Source organism: Poecilia mexicana, unplaced genomic scaffold (assembly GCF_051168715.1).
Source record: "Poecilia mexicana isolate PSO_F unplaced genomic scaffold, ASM5116871v1 scaffold_1, whole genome shotgun sequence".
In the NCBI taxonomy this organism is placed as follows: domain Eukaryota; kingdom Metazoa; phylum Chordata; class Actinopteri; order Cyprinodontiformes; family Poeciliidae; genus Poecilia; species Poecilia mexicana.
Window position 1 is genome coordinate 19,575,256 of NW_028263370.1, and position 12,965 is coordinate 19,588,220.

Genomic DNA, 12,965 nt, shown 5'->3' on the forward strand with positions numbered 1-12,965 from the left:
TGTTTTTAATTGACATATTTCAATTTGGCCTTTGTATCAAATTGAAAAAGGCCATTTTTTAAACTAGTGGTAAGCATGATTTTTATGCTAACAAATAAATAAATAACCCAACATCCTTGCAAATGTTATAATGTTTCTTTCCTGCATTAACTCAAAAATCCCAAGAGGGTTTGAGGGTTGTGGCGCCAATAAGTATTTTTCAGTTGATTATTGAGAACAGTGTGATTTTTGTTGTTATTTTTTATGTCTCTAACTGATTCTCCTTTATCATTGTTGTATTTTCTATTGATACATTTAAATCCAATAAAAAACAAATATAAATTTTGTAAGTCATACTATATTAATTTTGTCAAATAATCATTGTAGTTGCTTGTATTAAAGTCATCTAATGAAGTCTTCATGACACCATGGTGAAGTGTTGAAGAGGATCTTCAGGGTTGTCACCAAAACAGAACCAGCTTTCTTTACCAGGTTCTTTGGCCTTTTTAATTCCCTGGCTCTGCTGCAACAGATGGTAGCAGGAGACTTTTAGCATATTTATAAAGTGTTTATTATGAGTAAAAAAATCGAGTTGCCAATGTGCCATCTTAAATTTACGGTTCATTTGAATTATTTTCATGTAACAGAATCATTTCACTCAAATGTTGTGTATGCAATAATGCGCCTGCAAGCAAACGGATGATCACCTGTTGTGACTTGTCAATTTGACATACGCTTGTTTATAAGCAGCTGTTTCTGTAATGTTTATGTTAAATGCTGAGTGTGTGTGTGTGTGTGTGTAGGTGTGCTTGTGTGTGTGTGTGCGCGTGTGTGTGAGAGAGAGTTTAGGAAGGTCAGATTGTTCTGTGAAATGTGAAAATTTAAGAAAGAAAATTGAAGAGTTGGGAAAAGTTCACATCTGGTCTGTGTGCCTTGAGGCTAAAACAGATTTCATTTTACAACCTGAGAGTCTGTAAGTGATTAAAGTAAAAAAAAAAATGAATAAAAGCTTTTATTTTGATTTTAGTTTTTACAGAAGCTTTATCCACCCAAAGTGTACAGTAAACACTCCTGATGAATCAAGCATTGTTTGTTCATCTCCATTGATATATTTTCTATCCATCCAACTGTTTTCTCTCTCTCTCTCTCTCTCTCTCCTCTATCTGTTTCTGTCCATTTTTTTTAACTTTTTTTTTAGCTTCCCCTCAGTCTCTTTTACTTCCTCTTCTTCTTTTATTTTTTTTCCATGGTTCAATAATTGATGTGAGACGTCTTCCTTTGGCTGGCTTGGGAGGTTTAAGAGACATGACTTGGCTATGGAGGGCACTTTGTACAATCTTTGACACACATATACAGATGAGGACACACACATTGAGGCAGGAACACACACACACACACACACACACACACACACACACACACACACACACACACACACACACAGCTGAGTTCAAAGAGAGGTCAGTTTTGTTGCATTAATGTTTTAAGAGGGAAACTGCTTGGTCTGCATGTAGATTTAGCATTTATGTAGATGACATCAGTAGAAACCAAACATGGTGGGTGAATGGTGGTCACTGATTCATTTTTTTTAGTTCCCAAAGCTCATCTCATTTTTAGGACTTAAACCAGCAACCTATTTAAGGTGCACACATGTTAAGCAATAAAGTAATACTATGGCTTGATAAGGTAAGCTGGAGCAATAGCTAAGAGTGAGTGTTTCTAATGTTAATGTGTAATATTTAAAATTCCTTATAAGTAATGAAAAACAACTGTGCTTGAATTGTACTCATAAGTGAGGTGATACACCAGTATATCCAGAATTCTTGATTGTATCTTTTTCATCATATGGTTGTTGTATAAATTGTCATTTTGCCAGAAGATCGGGGAGGTTTTGTGTCTCAAAAAATGTTCCGTCGAAGATGGAACAAAAAAAATGCAGGTGGGATTAAATCTGGCCTAATCAGGGATTTTATCAGGATGTTTGTTTTTTTTTTTAAATCTGTGTTACTAAATATCAACCATTAAAATAAGTTTACAGTAATGAAAAAGATAATATTATACACATACAGTAATAACTGGCGATGTCAAATATAAAAAGGCATTGATTATTGTAGTCATAATCAAGATTTCACTTTGATTTTTGAGAAGAGTATAAATAATGTTTTACATCCATAATAAAATGAAAGTAAAATCAGAAATTTATTTTATATTGTTTTATTATCCTTTGGAAGATTTTTGTCTTGTTTCCTATCAGAAAAAACTGAACGGATAATTTGTTCAAATTTCAATGTGTCAGGGGAATAACTCTGTACCTAAACTGTGTTAAATATATGTATCTATTTGCTTCTGTTCTTGTTTAACATGTAAAGGTAATAACTATTTATACATAAGGCCTTTTATATTTCTAAAATAAATATGCTGATTCCCAAGTGACATTAGAAAAAAATGTTCTAAGATATTCAGCAACACCTCAAACAATTTAAATGTTAAATTATATACTTTCGCCAAGTCAACATATAAAAAAGAATTCAAAACAGCAAACACATGAATTGTTTTACTTATGGTCTCATCTATATTTCAGTTTGCCATTCACTGTGTCTCTTCTCCTTCCTAATTGAAAGGCCATGGCAGGGGACCTGAGCAGCAAAGAGCCTGATCAATACATTAGCAGATGTGTAAATTGATCGGCTTGTGTGTGCAATGGAACTGTTCATGTGCGCCAAGTGTCGGAATAAGTGTTTGACTGCGCGTGTGTGAGTGTGTGTGGAAGCCACCTCACTTATTGAGGTGTCAGTCTAATTCATTCTCGCCCAGAGACTGTTGTGTGGTTGCAGGACGATTCATTAACTCTGCAGGCTCCAATCAAAACTATTCCCAGCATTCCCTGCTGTAATAATCACTGCATACGAAATTAGAAGATTCATAATGCCAAAGGGCACAGGGAGAAGTGTGAATAAAGCTAATTTCAGACATGCAATCCTTCCTATTAATCTGACAGCTACTGAACATGTCAGCTTCATGTTTAAATGAGCGCATTGAAGAAAAACATTCTTACTTGAGAGAATCCGGTAAGATTTGCATAACATTCCTCGCATTACAGCAAAACAGCATGCTCATCGTAAAGTGGTGATTAACACTAGCTGGAAGTTTTAGCTTCACAAGTTTTAGGTATTTTTTTTCAATAAACAAATAATTACAAAACGTAACCATATCAAATGTTGTGTTGACAAATAATAAAAATAAATAAATAAGAGAAGAAAGCAAGCAAAGACTCTGTATCTTTTGGACAAAAAATCTACCTGCCTTTATTTGTTTTATATATATAAAACTCTAAAACCCTAGAACGGGCCATTTTGTCAAAGAATTTTTAAAATACCATCACAATGTATTAATAATAAACATAATAATCTTAGTCAGACAGAAAAAAAACAATAATTTTACCATGGAGTATCACAGTTTCACCATCACGCCTCATGACTTTAACAATCATATTGTTTGGTGAAAGATGAAACTTTAACATGATCACATGCAGTAAAAAGCCTGCTTGAAGCCAACCAATCATGATTTGTTTAGTAAGCTTTACTTTGACGCAGTGCTTCAGCAAACAGGCCGTTTCATAGCTGGGCATGTTGTAAGGCAGAGCAACTCCATGACAATAGTTGAAACAAAAATAATGAAACATTTTAACAATTTAAACGAGGTTCAGGACTCTGGCTAAGTTATCTCGTCTCTTACTATGTCTAACACAACAACAAAGCATGTTTAAAAAAATGGAACTTAATTTAAATTACTGGTAAACAAATCTGATACTGTTACACCTTATAAACCGTTAATGATTAAATCATAAATCACATTTTTCGGTCCTGTCAAATCCAGCCTTCTCCTTTACAGTCTTGGTTAACAAGCCAAACTTATCAATGATAAATCCAATCAAGGTTCTACCTGGAGATTTTACAATAGCTTTTTCATTCAACCCTGATATTTGCATAATATAATTAATATCAAAAGTGTTATACTGCTTGCAGATTGTCATATGTAATTAATGTCTCAATTTGACCGATGTGTCTCCTGACTGGACAAAATATGAACATTTTTGGAGCAGCCCAGCCATTAGGGCTGATGATGAGGAGGAGGAAGTTTCCTAACCTCACAGCTCATCGCCAAAGAAAAATATTCAAAATACCAGTGGAGAAATAAAAAAGGTTTTCAGTAACAAAGCGTTTCATTGCTGTAATGCCAAGATGTTTTGCTTATTCTTGAGAAGGGCAGATAATTCTCAGCATAATATTTTCTGTTCTAAGTAAGAAGAGAAATGGTTATTTTTCAAATATATTTGTTAAATAGTTTTTAAAATTATTTTTGGGAGACGCTTTATGGTTGAATGAAAAAACACATATGAATATTTTGGAGCCTAACTATCAGTTTAATACTAAATGAATGATTTTTACAGCAGAGATTTATAAATTACATAAAGAATCCTGAACAATATTTATTAAAATCTGACACATACATCCAACAATTCAGGAAATAAATAAATTATAAACACTAATAATTGTGAAAAATTACCATGAAGCATAAAATTTGCCAAAATGTAAAAATATTTGTATGCATAGCTTTTACAAATAGTCCCTCTGAGCAATTAATCCGCACACGAAAGCGTTCTCACTTAAGACAGCATGCTGCTCAGCTACAGCTGATCTGTTCAATTCCTAGATCTTCCTGAGGACCGGCCAAACTGTGAAAGCATGAGGGGCTGCCCCCGAATATTCAAGCTGCTGTCATTCTCAGGCCAATAATTACTGCTGTCATAAAAACGTGCCAAGTGACAAATCAAGTGACCTTTTAGACAAGAAGGGACCGATACTGCCACGCCGCAGAGAGACAATCCACCCTCTGACTGTACTCTGTTCACTAGCAGCCTTTGAGAATGACGTAACCAAAACTAAACTGTAAAACTCAGAAAAGAAGATATTTTGTAAAATATCTACAAGTATTTACGGTGATAAAAGAGAAGTCATTAAAAATCGTATTTGTAATTCACTTTTGGTGTGACCTAAGCAGATGGAAGCTCAATACAGATACTTTACCCAACAAAATGTTTAATAAATTAAAATGCAGAAGCATTCTGCGACACACCGTTCCACCTCTTCCACAATTCAAACCCGCTCCTGACATTTGCATTAGTGTGGCATCTGCTCAACTTCATTTTCTTAAAGAAAAAAAAAAGAAATCCCCATCCTTCAGCCTTTTTGTTTTCTTGTTTGTTAACAGTAATTCATTTTCTGCGGTAAGAAAGCTATTTCTAAAGGTAAACATAATCACAGGCCACTACCCCGGCCCCAGCAACATTACAGTTATTATAATCTGGCTGAGCACTGCACTGCACTTCACCTCCGTATTTGTCTCTTCTCTCGGCTTGTCAACAATCATTTATTAGATACATATGCTTATCCAAAAGTGAGTGGATAAACCAGCAGGTCAGGCAAAACAAGGCAAACAAGAGGCTTATGAGGACATCTAATGTCAAATGGAGAGCAGCCAAAGGAAGCATGGGAGATAACATTTCACCGACAGAAGTAAGTCAACTTGCCTTTTACTACAGCACAGAAACAGAAAAACGGAGGACAATTTAAAAAGAAAGAAAGAGAAGAATAGATTTATATATGTAGCTCAAGGTAATCATATGGTTAATTAAAATTCAACAGAAACACTGAGTAACTGTAGCTAATTTAAACTTGTCTAGAGTTACATATAAGCTCTGACTAAAGCATTTTCTGAAGTTTTTATCTTTTCTACAGTTCCACACAATTAATTCATTGAAACACATAAAAATAAAACATAGTGGTGTTCTGTATCTCCTTGTTTCATAAGAATTAATACCATATATTTTAATTTTTATGCACTTTATTATATATTCATTCACCTTGTTTCATTATTGTTTGTTAATCTTATTATACGGTTTCATTTGAGTAAAAAAACGCTAAAATGAACATAAGGGGGTTTTTACTACATAAAAGGAAAGTTAATATTTAATGCACTATTAGCAATAACACACAAACAAATAAATAAAACAGGAAAAAGGTCTGAGCCACTGAGAGGATTTTTTAGGTTTGGTTTGCAGGAACACAGAGAGAAAACTAAGTGAACCTAGTGAGCATGCTCAGTGGGTCAGAATCTGGTCTTTGGTGCAGAACGTCTCTTTGGGATCTTTCATCAAACAGTGTTACAACCATGAGCAGCATATTCACAAACTCAACTTTAATAGTTTTGTAACAAGAAAGCTGACATTATATATCAATGAAATTGTTTTCCTGAAGCATGGAGTGGATTTACACTCTTGGGGGAAAGCCTGCACAGCAACCCCTCAGAACAACACAAGACCTGTGTGTTTTAAGTGTGTGTGTGTGTGTGTGTGTGTGTGTGTGTGTGTGTGTGTGTGTGTGTGTGTATGTGTGTGCGCGCGTGTGTGTGTGTGTTTGTGGAGGTTTAAAATGGCGCCTGTCTGGATATTGGTCCATCATGGTTTTAAAGTACTTTTAGTCTACCAAACATTCCTGACTCACTTATTTTTTCACTTTGCTATGCATTCTCCTTCACTCTATCTTTCTATCTCTCTTCTCTCTCTCCCCCTCCTTTCCTCACCCACGGTTCTCACCACTTCTTTTTGCCTTGTTCTCTATGCTGTCTAGAAACTTCTCTCTGGCCAATTAGTGCTCAGTTTGTTGCAGCAAAAGACAATATGTCTGCTCCAAATCCAGAGAGCGGGCCCTAAATGCTCTCCAGAGAGATAGATAGACAGGGAGACGGAGATTAGTAGAAAGAGGATGGTGAGAAGGGGGAGGGAGAGAGAAAAACACATGAATCAGGTAAGAAAGACCTTCAGAGTCGACCAAAGTTACTTTAGCTATTAAAATACCTGATTTGTGTGTTTGATTATCTCAAATTTTCACTCTCATTTCTTTTTAAACGCATACAAGTATTATAAGAGCATTTATTTGAATAAATAACGGCAATACTTTAGAATGGTGGCGTTAGTAATATCATTAAAATCTAAATATGCAATAAGAACAGGCTGTAAGCAGCACAGAACAGGTTTATGTGTCAGCGTGTAAACACACATCCTGATCCAACGTCACCAGGGAACGATACGGTCGACCCTGACGCCAGACATCAGACAAACCCATTAGAGACGACACTGAGAAACATGTGTCAGATAAAAGCTGTTTTAAATATAAACTTAGTCAGACATCAGTTCAACTGACGTACAATATTGAACAAAAATAAAAAATAAAAAATAGATATGAAGAGTCGTATCCCTTTGCTTCCAGTGTAGCGTTTGGGCTCTATAGGCCAGATTTATAGAACAGGACAGATGTCATTCTAAGAACAGACATTTTTTATATATATATATATATATATATATTTGTTAAATATGACTGTATATACGTTTAATTTTACAAAGCATGTATATTTAAATTTAAAAACATTTCATATGCAGCTGTATTGCTGCAGTGGATTTCAATGTGTTTTCCTGCAGAGAGCCTTCTACTGGAGGCTGAGCTTTCTACAATAACTCTTTATCATACATATTTAGTATTGGCTAATATTAAATCTAGATGTTTCTTTGAACAGGTATTTGAGTCTCAAAGCATGTACCATGATAAACTAGGTTCAACATATCTAAATGCCTTAATTGTGAATGTTCAAATATTACTAATTGTGTGAATAACTTTGGAAATAAACTAATAATTTTATTTAGTTATGTATCATTTAAACTCATCATATTTTAGCATTGTATATATTTCCTGAGTATTTTCTGTGCTGTGAAATGATTTTAGCTGTCACTATGACTGTCAAGCAGACTAACATAAAAATACTGAAAATGTTGTGTATGAATTAAACTGATCAGTTATTCCAATGTTTATTATGTTATTATTGTTTAATTACTAAAGGCTTAAAGTTCTAAAATCGTGTATTTTTGGATGCACATCTTTCCAGTTTTACTGAAATACTTATTTACTTAATGATATATTTATTAACGTCTTATGAAATGCTGAATGATTTTAATATCCAGAGATGTAGACTGCAGGAATGATGACCAAAAATGAAAAATGCAATGAAAACACCAGGAGGATCCTGTCGCCTCTTCTTGTTCATCACCACAGTGTTTCCGTTTCTTTTCCTTTCCTACTGTCTGATGTCAGAGACGAATCTGGACCTTCAGCTGTTCTGCAGGCCTGTTGCAGCATCATCTCCTCATCCCTTTTGCCACCAAGCTGAACAATGAGTTCCTTTTCTAATCTATATCTCTAGATATCAGCAGCAACCTGGACGAGCTTTAAGAAAAAGGTTTGAAAAAGAGTAAAACTAAGCCACAATAGGTGCAGCGATAGTTTACGTACTTCGTTACATGGCCGGTGCTCGTCTGGTTAAGACAGCCTTTGAAAAAAATGAACTGCATAAAGTAACTGAACTGTAACACAGAAAAGCTCAAGACATTTATTAAATATTAATAACTTTAATCAGGTTTAAATCTTTTTTTAATTACTTATTTATGATTAGTTTTAATATTCCTTAAGCAATTTCCGTGACATTTGTTGAGTGATTTGCTTCACTTGTTTTCATTAATATAAGAACTAAATTAACACTTGAGTGGGTGTTGGACTGTAGGGCAAAACTGATGTGAACTGGAAGTATAAAGATCTGAAAATGTCCACTTCTCACTGCCCAGAACAACTAAAAAAAACATCCGCAGTTTTAGTGACGAAAACATGTAACATGAAAATAACACCATTTTACATTACCATGGAATCTAAATAACAAGTTAAAGCCGGAAAACATTGACTTTAAATGCTAAGAACTCCTTGTTTCTAAAAGTTAAAGTAGATTTCTAATCAGATAGTGTCTATTTCACAATGTTTAGCTTTTTGTAGTTGTCTCTTATTTTGTTGCTTTGAGAAAGAAACCAGCAGCCAGAATATTCTGTCTTATTAAAGAAAATAATAAATCATGAAGGTTTTTTTTAGTACAATGATTGACGCACTGTCCAGAATGCCTAACCTGAGCCTGTGTGGAAGTTTGTTTACTGACTATAAAATAATTCCTCTGAAAAATCCTCTCTCTCTACAAACGTCTTATGAAAATTCCAACACAATTATTTAAGTGCATAAGATTGAAGACTTTATTTCACAGATAGGGAAGCTTTATGCCTGTCAGTAAGTATTAGATGTGTTTCTTGTGAAATACATTTTTCTTTCGATAACCACACAACTGGAAGACGAACACACTTCATTTTTATTGTGTAAGATTTTGTAGAGATCCAATCCATGGCTCAGATGAAAGTAACTTTTTTTTGATAAGTTATAAAATTGATTTACCAGTGAAACCTTTGAGAAATTAAATTAATATAAAGTTGCTGAGAGTCGATGCACTGCCAATGTTTTCACCACCAGAAACACAGCCAGTCAGGTTCATCTTTCTTGTAAGTGTGGGATAAGTGAAACAGACTACTTTCAGTTGGCTGACCTGCTGTGTGAAGCAGCAGACAGTGGAGGGGCAGCCCTGTGTTAAATAAATAAAACTCAACATCATCCTTAAACTACTGTATCACACAACAGTAATTTGAAATTCTAACTTATTAAAAGCTAGATATACACTCTGGAAAAGTATTACAGGTTCGTTCTGTTTTTCTTCTTGTCACACCTGAAATGTTGTTAAAAATTCATTTTAATTCATTTTAAGTGAAAAGGTAATTGCCCCATAACTCAAATAGCTGCTTGTTCCTCCCTTGGCAGCAACAACTTTCATCCAGCATTTGGGTCCACTCTGCTCTGACGGATTGTTTTAATGCAGTCAGGATGGTAGGGTTCGGAGCGCGAATGGCCTCCAAAAGGTCACCACACAGCTTCTCAATAGTACTTAAGTCCAAACTTTGACTAGAACACTCCAAAACATCCATTTTGTATGATGGGATATTTCATAGTGAACCCGCTGCTGCTTTGCATCAAAGTCCTGAATTTTTAAGTTCAGACTCTGAAGCGCTTTACACTAAAATCAGCCGTTCATCCATTTGTAGCCATATTCACAAACTGATGACTGACTATGACTTTATCATCACCATGTTTGACTGAAGGAATGTTGTTTTCTGAATGCAGTTTGTTTTATTCTAGATGTAACAGGACACACAACTTCCAAAAGTTCAACTTCTGTTTCATCAGTCTACAGAATATTTTCCAAAAGTCAGGGGCAATATCAACATTTCTTCAGGTAAATATGAAACAATCCTCTGTGCTACTGTTTGTCAGCATTGTTTTTACCTTAAAACTCTCCCATGGATGTCATTTATGTCCCTTTTTTATTGCTGAAAAATGAACTTTAACCTTAACTGAGGCCTACAGTACTTCAGACATTGTTTTGTCCTAAAGATTTTGTCTAATAATGAAATAATCTTTGCTATAAAATCAAGATATTTAGAAATAACCGTTATGTCCAAAGACTGCCCACATTTCTTGAGCCACATGGTCCAAAACCTTTATCAAAATAAAACATAAACTGCCCATGTTACCTTATATAATCATTCATTTATTAAACACAAGGCACCACTCAAATCTGAATAATATTTACTGCGCTAAGGACTTAGGAGTTATTACCCAGAACACATAGTGCATCCTCCACAATAGCGCCCCCTAGTTATTGAGAGGATTTTTTAATCTGAGTAACAAGTGGCTTTTTCTACCAGACTGCACTTTTAGGTCGATTCCAGCAATTAACTGTTTATCCGCTCAATGTGTTTTAGTGAGGAAGAAGAATTTGCAAAAATGAAAAATAGTTACAATTACATCAGGGTTGCAAGGGCTTGGAGCCCCAAAATATCACGGTTAATCAGAGTTTTCATAATTTAACAGATGAGGGGATCAGATTTTCACACAGTGCCAGATTGGTTTTAGCTATCTTATCTTTACTTAACCTCCGATTTTACAATTTCCTGATGAGCTAAAACATTTCAGTGAGGCAAAAATAGTGAAAGACAAAATCTGGCCCAAACATTGTTGTGTAGTTCATGAGATGATGTGACCTTAAGATGTGTACTCACATCTTAAGGTCACACAAATCTAAAGAGATGTACTGTAGGTACGAGTAAAAAGACAATAGGAAACATGAAAAAGTGACTGAAGTGTTTTCCACTTTCCTCTCTTCCCCTCATCATTCCTCTCTCACCCTGTCTGTCTCTTTCCATCCCTCAGGAGAGGAAAAGGATGAGAGCAAAAAAGACAAGTGTCTGCAACAATTGCCCCTCAGTTCAAGTGCATGAGTTTATGTGACGAAATGCTGCATGAGGGATCGTCCAGCTACAATCCCTAGGAGACCTTGTTGTCTTCTCCTTTTCTTAAACCAACCTCCGTTTCTCCTCTGTGTGGTGGCCGATTCCTCCCCTTCTAAAGTCCAAGCCTCATTCTCACTGCGTTCTTTGTAGGCACATCTTTCACAATCATACAGATCCAGCAGCTCATAGCCACTCTGAAAGGTCAGAGAGTTTAAGTGTTGTCCAATAGATGTGGGCCTCGTGGGACTCCCCCCTCCTTTCTTTTGCTTTTAAGACACGGAAACCACAGTAACCACGACAACTCTAGGCACAATTACTACCTGCTTGTGAGTGTGTGTGTGTGTGTGTGTGTGTGTATGCGTGTGTTTGTGTGTGAGAGAGAGACATGAAGAGTTGAGACCAAATGCCAGATTTGCCCTGGCTTTATTTACACAAAGAGAATCCATGCCTGCATGCTCCACTCAGATGCTCTACGGATAGAAATGGTTTTGTGGCACCATGTGGAAAACATGTCGATATTTAAAATGCCTTCTTTTAATTGGTGAACAGAAGCTAATAATTAATCCACAAACGTATTTCCCCTCTCATTGATTCTGTTTATAGTTGCTTTATCTCCTAAATGCTCAAGATCATCAGACAAGGATTTACATCAAAACCGTTTTTTCAAAATAATTTTTTAAAGGGTAAAAAATTATCTAAGCCAACCTGTCCAGTGCTTTTAATGATATTTACCCTCTTGTCAGAGTGGGTACTGAACAAACGTCACTGGCCGCCCACAGTGGTGTGTGTGTGTGTGTGTGTGTGTGTGTGTGTGTGTGTGTGTGACAGGCTGGTATGCAGAACTGTGCTGGCACTGATCCTGCCCCATGCTGCCATGTCCAAGAACCTTTCAGGTGACTTTGCTAAGGCTAACCTCATCACAGATGAGGATGACTCAGAGAGCAGACATGGGATCTGCTTTCTGGTCCCTGCAGAAACATCTCCTGATCAATGCAGGTAAGACTGGGGAGCTGGTGGTGCAGACCCACCAAACTGGTACCAGTGCACATTCAGAAAACGGACAATGACATATTATTATAAGTATAAAACTGTACTGGACCTGCAACACCGAAATTCAAAATGGGTCAGAGTAGATTTCATTTGGTGATAACTTGGTGCTCACATCAGCCATATTGTTCATTGTTGTTTTCTGAAGCTATTTATCAACAATGATGATATTTAGATATTTAGACAATATTTATGATATTTAGTAGAGAAGAAGTGATTGGATAAACCCATGAGGAAGGTCACCCCTGCACTGGGATGACTCTTTGGCCCAGTGCCCATAGGAGGTGGAAGACTGAACAATATCAGTCTTGGACATTGGCTCTTACATCATCAATGAAGCTGTTGTGGAATCGGACTGCTCCTTTAGTCCAACTGCTGCATCCTAGTGTTTTGTTTAGTTTTATTAACCTTTGTTTTTCCAGATAAAAACAGATCAAGAGAACTTTTTCCAAGGGTGACCACCTGGCCAAGAGGTCATGATCACACACTTCACCAACATAAAGGAGTAAAATTGTAGGTCCTTCCTCCAAACCACTATAAGACTCTTTAACCATCACAGTTTCCAACAAACCCAGTAAGATGTTTACATTTCTGCAACATTTTGCAAAGGTCTTCA

The 12,965-nt window shown here is 35.9% G+C and overlaps 1 protein-coding gene across 1 annotated transcript in view; it reads right to left on the bottom strand.

The window, feature by feature from the left end:
- Positions 1-12,473, bottom strand: part of LOC148161200 (uncharacterized) — a 110,143-nt gene extending 97,670 nt beyond the window's left edge. The window contains exons 1-3 of the mRNA XM_088007604.1: positions 12,465-12,473; positions 11,376-11,496; positions 714-843 (exon numbers count right to left, since the gene is read on the bottom strand). Coding sequence (XP_087863730.1) covers positions 714-843; positions 11,376-11,496; positions 12,465-12,473 — 260 coding nt within the window. The remainder of the gene's footprint in view (positions 1-713; positions 844-11,375; positions 11,497-12,464) is intronic.
- Positions 12,474-12,965: the final 492 nt, after the last annotated feature.